The sequence below is a fragment of the Nomascus leucogenys genome, chromosome 2 (genome assembly GCF_006542625.1).
Source record: "Nomascus leucogenys isolate Asia chromosome 2, Asia_NLE_v1, whole genome shotgun sequence".
In the NCBI taxonomy this organism is placed as follows: domain Eukaryota; kingdom Metazoa; phylum Chordata; class Mammalia; order Primates; family Hylobatidae; genus Nomascus; species Nomascus leucogenys.
This window is the reverse complement of record NC_044382.1, coordinates 142,636,613-142,647,171: the sequence shown is the minus strand read 5'-3', so window position 1 is coordinate 142,647,171 and position 10,559 is coordinate 142,636,613. Positions and strand designations below refer to the sequence as shown.

General features: G+C 37.9%; 1 protein-coding gene across 4 annotated transcripts in view; it reads right to left on the bottom strand.

Moving 5' to 3' along the window:
* Positions 1-4,582: 4,582 nt before the first annotated feature.
* CNTNAP4 (contactin associated protein like 4) overlaps positions 4,583-10,559 on the bottom strand; it is a 334,483-nt gene continuing 328,506 nt past the window's right edge. For 2 of the 4 annotated variants that reach the window (XM_030819122.1, XM_030819124.1), the window contains one exon: positions 5,622-8,783. In XM_030819122.1, coding sequence (XP_030674982.1) covers positions 8,590-8,783 — 194 coding nt within the window. In that variant the 3' untranslated portion in view covers positions 5,622-8,589. Of the gene's footprint in view, positions 8,784-10,559 lie in introns of all 4 variants that reach the window. The other 2 variants (XM_003259972.4, XM_030819116.1) reach the window with 2 other exon arrangements.

The window sequence follows — 10,559 nt, the reverse complement described above, 5'->3', positions numbered from 1 at the left end:
AGCATAGTGAAACCCCATCTCTACTAAAAATCCAAAAATTAGCCAGGCATGGGAACTCTGGCCACATCAAATAGTCTACAAAAACAATGTGATTTATGGCAAAGAAGCTTTTGGAGAATAACTTCAGCCATGCAGGCAATCAACCATGTCTCTGTGACCATTCCCCAGTAAAAAACTCTGCACACCAAGACTGAAGTAAGCTTCCCTGGTGGGCAATACTTCATGCATATTGCACACATTGTTGCTGGGAGAATTTGGCACTGTTCACAGGTCCACTGGGAGAGGACAACTGAAAGTTCATGCTTACAACTCTACTGGATGCTGTGTCTTTTTCCTATGGTAACTTTAATCTGTAAACTTTTGCTGTAATAAACTATACCACCAGCATAGTAGCTTTCTGTGTGTTCTGTGAATCATTCTATCAAATTATTGAAGCTGAAAGTCATCTTGAGGATCCTCAAACTCACAAATGGTATCAGAATCGAGGGTTTTCTTGGGGCCTCTTGAACTCTTCAACTGTATACCTATGAAAGAGACTTAAGGAAAACCCAAAACATACACACTGACAATATTAAATGTTGAGAATGCAGACCCACACAAACTCTCATTCATTGCTGGTGTAAATGCAAACTAAAATAGCAATTTTGGCAATTTCTTATAAAGTCATTCATGCCCTTACCATGTGATACAGAAATTCCAACTCTAGGCATTTACCTAAGAGAAATAAAAATTTATGTTCACACAAAAAACAAAATGGGAATTTGACAGCACCTTTATTTGTAATTGCAAAAACTGGAAACAGCCTTGTTTTCATCAACAGATAAATGAAAAATCTGTGATACTTTCATATAATAAATATTATTAAGAAAAAAAAAAAAAACCACGGAATGGAGTCTTTTCCTGAAGTGAAAGAAGCAAAACTTAAAAGATGGCATGCTGTATGGTCCCATTTATATGGCATTCTAGAAAATGCAAAAATATAAATATGGACGACAGGTAAGTGATTACCAGAGTAAGGAAGTGGGGAGAGGGGCTGACCACAAAGAGAAAGCCTGAGGGAATTTTAGGGAGTGATGAAACAGTTCTATATTATGGTTGTACAGGTGCACACATAATACTATGCACTTGCATAAGCTCACAGAGGTATATATCACAAGGGTTAATTTTACAGTATTCAAATGAAGAAAAACATTTTAAAAATAATAAAAAAGGAAGAAATCACAAAGAAAGATCAATAGACTTTACAAACGTAGAAGTTCTATCATTTAAAAATAAAATTCAGTGGTGCAATGCCATAAAAATTCTGAAAGCAAATTAATTGCAAATTACAATTACGTATTTCATAAATCTGTTGATCTAATGTGAAAATAATTATATTTATGAACATAAAAGTTCTCAAAATGCTTTCCTCCTACATATTGTTTCTCTAGAAGGAACTGCAAAATTTATTTCATCAAAATGAGTGTGTCAGTTGAACATGAGAAAGGCATAAGGAGGAAGACACTGGGGATTCAACAGATACATCAGGAATGAGAGGGAGGGAATTCCCAGCATGAGAAGAAAGGAAGCCTTGAGTTGACAGCTGTGAAGCAGTCTTGAGAGAAGCAAGTACAGAATGCATGGAGACAGTGGCAGGCTCACTAAAGTGCTGCAGAGAAATGTTGGGACCTGCATTTGGAGGATAGAGGTGAAGTAACCTTACAGCGGAGAAACCTTACAGACCATGTTTATCAGAGTGACCATGATCAGTTATTGGACAAATTGAAACTATGCACTGCACCCCCTGCTAGGATGCAATGAGAAAAACACAGCACCAGTTCACTGCTATCATTGACTAATACGAATAACCTGAATGCAGTCAAGAGGAAACACGAGTCAAACCCAAACTGAGGGCCTTGATACTAAGTGGTCTATAACCTTTGCAAAGGTATCATGGGTGTGGAAATCAAAGAAAGTGTGATAAAGTCCTTCAACAAAAGCAAACTAAAAATAAATGACAACTGAATGCAGTACATGATTCTAAAGTGGAGGCTTTTGTTAAAAAATATGTCATTGAGACAGCTAGTGAATCTATGAGGTCTGGAGACTAGATGGTAATAATGTATCATATTTCCAAATATTCTGTCACATGTTTTTTTGCCTCAAAGTTTGTTAAAGTAACAATCCTTTGTCTTTAAACATGAGTCAGTTTTCAAACCTAGAAGTCTCTGTATATAGAAGAGCCTGCAGCAACGTTTACAGGGAGTTCTGCAGGGCGAAGGACCCTGCAGCATCCCCGTGAGTGTAGATATTAGTGATTCTCCAGGGTTTTCCAAAGGGAACTGTGATCATTTACTACAATAACTGTACATTATGTGGAGAAAGGAGAATAGACAAACATTTCAAGGACAATTGGACAAAGGATCTGAGTTGACGTTGATAACTAGACCTTTCTCCTGGTCTATCTTCATCCCTCGTAAGAGTGCAGGTACATGGGCACCAGAAAATGGAGTCCTGGCTCAGGTCAAGGCAACGGACCCAGCAGTAGTCATTTCTCTGCTCTCCAAATATATAATTAGGATGAATTTGCCTAGTGCTGATACCGCCTCCACTTTGGTTCCTCAGAAAATGAGGTGACATAAGAAGAGCAGCGACAGTAAAATAATCCAAGTGGCAGAAACTATTCCCTCCCCACCTGCAATGTCCAAAATTGCAAATCTATGCTGGGGGGGTGGAGGGACAAAAATAATGCTATCCTTAAGGATCAAAAACATGCAAAGTCAGTGGCCCCCGTGGTACCTCCAGTTAATTTTCTGATCTAGCCCCTGAAGGAACCAGAGGATGTTGAGAACAACGATGGGCTGCCACAAACTTAAACAGGCAGAACTCCCAATTGCAGCTGCTGTATCAGATGTGGTTCTTTAGCTAGGACATATTAACATGGTCTCGGGTATATACTAGGTGACTAAACAACCTGAACAATGTATCCTTTTCCAAACCTATCAGAAAAGAAATTTAGAAACAGTTTGTATTTACCTGGAATGGACAAACAGTCTTGCCCCAAGGCTACTCCCTCTCTCTGTCCTGATACAGTCTGAAGAGACATGTGTCACGTGGACAATTCTGCAGAACTCACTGGTCTGCTATATTGGCTGCCCAATCAGTTCAATTATTAGACATCCAGTGGTTTAGAGAAGACATCAGAAAACTATGGCTTGTAGGCCAGGTCTGACTCACCACCTGTTTAGTGAATAAAGTTATATTGGAACAGAGCAATGGTCAAAATGATGCTATGTAGACTTCACTGGAAGTCACCAGTGGGAACATCACATTGAAAAACTCAGGGTACTATAGCAGTGCCAGGTCACCTGGGGTAGAGAAACACAACTTTCTAAAAAGGATCCTGGCTTGCTATTTGGCCCTGCTAGAGGTGAAGTGCCTTACATCACACTGGCACAGCAAATATGGGCAGAAATGCCTCTAATGAGCTGGGTTCTGTCAGGTCCACCAAGTCATAAAGTTACCTGGGCCCAGCATGAAGCCATCATCAACTGGAAATGATGCACCTGGGGCCAAGCATGAGCAGGTGCCAGCAAGCTGCATAAGCCAGTAGCCCAGACCCCTGTGATCCACCACTGTCCCAACAGTACCTTTCCCTCAGCTCACACCTAGGGCTGCCTGAAGGGTATCTTACCATCAACTGCTGGAGAAGGGAAATATCTGATCTTGGCATGGAGGGGTTGAGTCAGAATATGGGTGCAAGGTGGACACGGAAGATGGCACCACTGCAGTGCCAATTAGGGTAGCATCACAAGATGGCAATGAGGGAAAGCCCTCTCAATGGCAGAACATTTGCATGGCGCCTGAGCTCATTCACTCTGCATGAAAGGAATAGACCAAGGTTATAATTTATATATACATATGAAGTTATATTATATGCTATATGGACTTATGGGCAGTAGGTTGGTCAGTTTGTCAGAGACCTAGAAAGAGATTGGAAGATTGGAAACAAGGAGGTCTGAAGTAGAAGCATGTGAATGGACCTATGGGAGTGGTCACAAAACATAAAATTCTTTGCCCACCATGGAAAGAAGCATGGAAGAATCACTAAACAACAATTAGTAGATAGAATGACCTATGCATGGTTGGCATTAACCAACTTCAATCACTGGCCACCAAAGTGCTGGGGCAATGAGCATTATCAACAGAGTAGCCATGGAGGCAGGAGTAGGAGCTACTCATAGACAAGCAGTGAGCATTCCCGCTCATCAGGACTGATCTAGCTACTACCACTCGTGAATGTCGTAATGATCAACAGCAGACACCAGTGTTCATTCCCCAAAATAATTTCTCTCTAGAAGCAGATAAATTTTGTGGCAAGTTGAGTACATCAGATCCCTCTACTCTGAAAGGGACAGAGATTCATTGTAGTAAGAATTAAGACTTCCTTCAGGTTTGGGTTGTCTTTACTGCCTGCAAGCCATCAGCCACCACAACCTGTTGAGGGTCTACAGAGCCCCTCTGGTGGTGTGGTATGTGACAGGACCACCATATCTCATGGCAGTGTGCCCACTCCCACTTATCCTTTGCTGTAATGTGGATCTTTCACTGATTCAAGATTTTCTGAGAGGGTATGTGAGGAGTAACTGTCTGTAACCAACAATAAGTGAGGGAGCTGCCATTACACTCTAAGGGAGAAATGTGCTTTGCATGTTGATAATTCTGTGATCAATTTTAACGGTAATTGCAAAAGTACAGCAGATATACCCTGAGAAGGTCATAGGAGACAAGGGTTCAAACTCCTTGTAGTGTTGTCAGCTGGTGTGGATGGTAGAGGAGGAAAAAGATGAGTACAAGCTACAGTTGAGAGACTACCTACAGTGGTAGAGTCTGTCGTTTATTCCATACTACTCCCTCCTGTCCAAGATATGAAGCTCACTAGAATTCTGAAGGAGGTGCTCCCAGAACCCATATGAAGCAGGCGGATCTGGTTAGCACAAGGGGGAACCTCAGAGATGCTGTACTGTGCCACTGAGACTCCTATTTCAGGACTCAGCAATTTATTCTTCTCAGCTGCTGGTGATGTTTGTCCTCCCTCTTCAGGAACCACCTAAGCTGAAAAGAGCCATTTGTCCAAGTTCATGCCCAACTCATCAAGCAGTTAACATCCAATGCCTGGTCAATGCAGGAGTATAAATTCCCATTTCATCCACCCTAACTCTGTACATCACTAAAGGACCATGTCAGCAGGGTCGGCTGATCCCTTCTTGTGACCAAACCACAGCTTTACTTCTCCATCTGCCCCATCCCACATCATCCTTTCTTCAACAGGTGTTGATCTCTACAGTAGCCCCTAACAGATTTCTTCCAGCATAATCTCGGTCTCAAAGTTTGCTTCCCAGGGAACCTAATCGGTAGCTGCAGGTTATTGATAAACATAGAGACAGTGAAAGAGACATTTACAAGAGTTGTAAGTGTTGGGAAGGGGATCTGGCAATGGAAAGCTATTTTTTGTAAGCTTTCTTGAGCTATTTGATTTTTTAAGTATGTGCATGTATTTTTAATAAATAAACACAATGTTAAAATAGAAAAACAGATTTTTTAAAGATTGTACTGGAAGAGTCATTATACTTGTAGTCAGATTTATTTTCCATCCCCTTTTATTTTTATTTGCAAATCTTCAAAGCCAAGCTCCAGCTTTCTTAATCACATTGTAAGTACACTATGTTGTTCCCTTATCTTCATTTCTAATTATTTGTTGCACACACAAATGTGCTCACCCACCCACAACCCCAACACAAAGACATTCAGCTTCTGAACTTTTTCCTCCATGTTACCACTCTCTCCCATCCAGACTTTGGAAAAGCGAAAGACAACCAGGATATATTGAAGGTATCTAGTCGATTTGTCACTTAGTTGATACATGAGTTTGAAAATCAAACAATTTTCTTGAACATGCATTGATTTATAATGTGTCTAATTTATCCTTCTATCAGGAGGAAAATATTTGATGATTCCCTCAGTAACATCTAATTCCTATTGTGGATTTCATAAAGCCTATATAAAAGTGCCCCAGTGATAATAATTGTCTCTCCTGCAGTCAAGGGTCATAAACCTACCGAATATTTTTAAAAGAAAGCCAAACCTATCAACAGCAATGACTTACCAAATAAAGGTTGATGTTCATTTAGAAAAGATAATGGATAAGCTATAAAACTATAGATCATTGTGGACAAAGAAAGTATCAAGATCCTTCAGATTTTTCTACACCACTAAATAATTGTCAAAATTCCAGGTCTTGGAAGATCAATATCATGTGGAGTGAAAAAGGACATTGTAGTCACAACTTCAGCACTTACACACAGATACATGTCCCCTTGGGAATGTCAATTTACATATCTGCATCCTGGACTTTTCATCTGTAAAACTGTTCGCACTAAATCATGTCAGTGCCATCCAACTCTATGAGTGACTCTGTTATTCTGAAGGACAAAAACATCTACCGAAAGATAATTTTGAAATGATTGACTTCTGTTTTGCATTTTAGTTCAAAAATGCATTTTATTAATAATCAAAGAAGAGATTACAAATCAGGAAATCAAAGTCGTGGCATAGGATGTGTCAATGCATTTTGATGCCATAATGTTGAGTCTCTAGCAGTGCAGACACCACAGGGGACCGTGAGGCTTCACCAATAAACCTCCCTAGAGTCCAGCTACCAATGAGGTTAATACCGCTACTAAATAACATGAACATCTGCAAAAGATTCAGAGCTATAATGACGTTTGCGTTCAGCTTTGCATTGAATAAATAATGCCATTTCTATGTTAAATCCTTCCCTTTTCACCATAGATCTTCCAATCAAACAAAGAGTATACCATTTACCAACATAGGTCCTTAGTCCTTCATAAACTACTATGTTAATTCAGGTTCTTAAGAGTTAGTCAGACATTTGCAGAAACATCAATATGGATACAGTGCTATGAGAAAAGAGAGGCAGGTTTCATAAGAAGAGTTAACAAGGAAAATATAGAAAATAAGATGATAGTAATGCTAAATTTACATATTTCCAGATTCTTCTGGTGTAGACAAACTAAGAAATCCAGTATCTACTTGGGAGGCACTTGAAGGTGTGAGTATGGATAATAGAGTGCCTTTATTGTGTGACTGGCTTGCAGAATTCAAAGATAGTTCCTTGTATGCATGGTCTCAGGATTAATTATTGTAACAGTTCCATAAGGTTATTGATCATTCTTTGATCTCCTAGTGTATAATACACGCTAATCAGAATGTACCATTCAGCAAGTTGGATTGATTCTTGGTAATTTTTGAGACATTCACCCCATTGTTTCAGACAAGAAGTGTCTGGAATGACAAATTCACAGTAGATCATTTAATATGCTATCTCCCCTTAGAGTATGCATTCTTTAATTACTGATTGTGTAGATCACTGATGGTTGCAGCTCATATTTCAAAAAGTATGTACTGGAAGTATATGCACAGCAAAATGTACACCTGAAAGGGTATATATTTCAGAATGGGAAATGGGGCTCTATACTTCAATTTGTCTCTTTTTTTGTGATATATAAGATGATTCGTGAAGTATAATCATTGAAGATCAAGGCGAAGTTTGTGAAAAACTTCAGAAAAACAGAAATGTAAACCAATAAAGAACTGATATAGGTTTGGGGAAAATAGTCTCATAAGTATATTTCATTTGAGGTATCACAGTTGTAAATTAAATAATAATTTTTTGCTGTGTTAAGAATCTTTTTAATATATCAACAGTTTAGTTGAAAACATTTTACATTCTTTGGGAAATTGGCATTACTCAGGGTCTTAAGTACTGTCACCGTCAAACAATGGTAGCAAATTAATTGGAAAACTTTTTTTAAAAGGGAAGACATTACATACTAACAACCACTGCACTTTGAGTCTTGTTAAATACAACTTGTATGTTCAGAGCTGAAGTCCAATGACACTCAAAACCAAATGTATTCAACATTATTAAGAAGAGACAAATAGAATAATGAGCAATACAAACAAAGCAAAGACAACAAAACATTTTTCAAGACTATTGATGTATTGTATTGAATATAATACAGAGAGAGGCAAAGGGGTTTTATTATGCCACTAAAGATGCAAACACCGGCCAAACAGGAACTGAGAAGCATTTCCAGGTCTATGAATAACACCAGGGGAAGACAAAAGCAAACACAGCAAATGTTCTCAAATAAAGCAAGGTCATTATAGTCCAAATTTAATTTTTACCTCTAACAAAACTTATGTATTACATGGTTAAGAGACCAAGGCTACAGTTTGCACATGTAAAAACCGGAGCCATTAAGCAGGTTAAACTTGTTTTAGATCATACCAGAACAGTTGTAAATTAATAGCAATATCTAATTTCTTGTTCCACAGAACGAATGCTATGAGAAATATATCACTGGACGAGGCTTCCTGGAGCCACCCCAAGCCTGGACATGGCAAGATGGCAGTGCTGCAAGCCCATTGCCTGTACATTCAGTGTAAGAGCGTTCGTTTGTCCATTGAGAGCCCCTGGCTATTAAAACAAACTATCATAATTTTATGTTAAATCATAGCTGCCAATCAGAAGAAGTACTCTTTCTGATTTTCATTGACTGCATTTTGCATATTAAGCTCACTTTTCAGAACAGCCTCAGCACTGTCTACATTCTCTGACCTTTTTGCCTCACTTCTTTTATATAACCTTTTCTGCTGATAAATGCGAACAGCTATGGCAGTGATGCAAAGCAAGATAAAAATCACAACAGCTATCAAACCTAGAGAGAGAAAAGAAATATAAAGTCAGAATTTCTGTCCGAATAGAAACTGTGCTGACTTCATCGCTTAATAAGTCATCATAACATTATTTTCCACTTAAGCATCTACTACATATAAATTGGAAATATAAAATCTTCAGGTATTTCTGGCTCAAGCAGTATGTTGAGTTCATTTACTCATATTCATTGTATGTTGAGTTTATTTCTGAGTTCTATCAGCCTTGTGGGTTCAACTACATTTATTCTGAATGCATATTATATCGGATTTACTTAGTGCATTTATATTTAACACAAGGTATTAACTATATGTCTCTAGGACCATGTGGCCACTTCATATTAGTTTTAATTATTTGAAATTATAGAGTAGTAGCAATATCATAAAATGATTAAAGTGTTTTGTGATTAAATATGTAAACATTTTAACAAAATTATTATTCAATTATTTGTTATACTGCTAAACAGCAGAAATGGGTTATGTAAATAAATCATTCTCACCAATAAAACATAGATATATAGATATGCTTAAATTATTTCTATATGAGGAATGTTGTTTTAACACTTCTAGTTGTAAATACAAATTCTAAGTACTGCGATTCTTAACTATGCCAATGGTTACCAACGCTGGCATTATATTATGTCAGTAGTCCGCAAAGTGTGATCTGTAGACCTGCAGTGGTCCCTGGGACACTTTGAGAGGACACAGTGGCGCAAAACTAATTTCATGATAATTCCAAGATGTCTTTTTCACTCTGTTGACACTTCCATTTCCATTTTAATACGGAGCCAAATTTGGTATAAAACAAGGTTAGGTAAAATTCCCGGTACTTAGCACAAATTAAGGCAAGGACACAAAACAATAATAATAATCATTGAATTCACGAAGTAGAAAACAGTACACTGCCAGGCAATTGTAGGAAAAGGAATAAAAAGCCAAATTTATTTAAGAATCTCCTTAATGAAGCTATAAAAACTATTCATTTAATTAAATCTTGACCCTTGACTGCAAGACTTTCTAACATTTTGTGTGTTAAAATGGGAAACAGAAATAAAGTACTTCTGGTGCACTCTGAAGTCTGATCATTGTCTCCAGGAAAAGCACGTACGTGAACCTTTGAGTTGTGAACTGAATTAGTTGCTCTTTGCTTCATGTAACACCATTTTTATTTGAAAGAATGACTAACAGACAAACTACGGTTGTTCAGACTTGGGTATTTGGTGGACATTTTCCCTAAAATGAATGAAGTAAATGTGTCACTTCAAGAAAAACAATTATACAGCCTATGTTGTGAATGACAATATTCAAGCTTTCAAATGAAAAATTGACTTTGGAAAACTATTTTCTGCCAGCAAGAGTGTGAGAGTTGCCTAATACTTAAAGAATTTTCCGGTAAGATCAGTGCAGGTACAAACTAATGTCATTTTTTAGACAAAAATAGGTACTATGAAAATAGCAATGTGAATCAAATCTCATATGGTAAAATTAAGACTCCATTCTAAAGCAAACATATACAACTGTAACAGAGTGAGAGGAAGTCAAAGATTTGAAGGTTTTTTATTAATCACAACAGATTCCTGTGCATATAATCTGCTAGGCTGATTCACCCTGGCCAATTATAGCATGTCCAACAGCCAAGCCAATTTTTTGGCTAGGTCAGCCTTACCTGAGAAAGGTAAAAATTCCTTGCTGATTAACATAAATATGGTAACCAAATTCTGTACAGGAAATCTGAAGAATTCATTAATAAATATGATTGCGTTTGTTATTAGTCATATTAA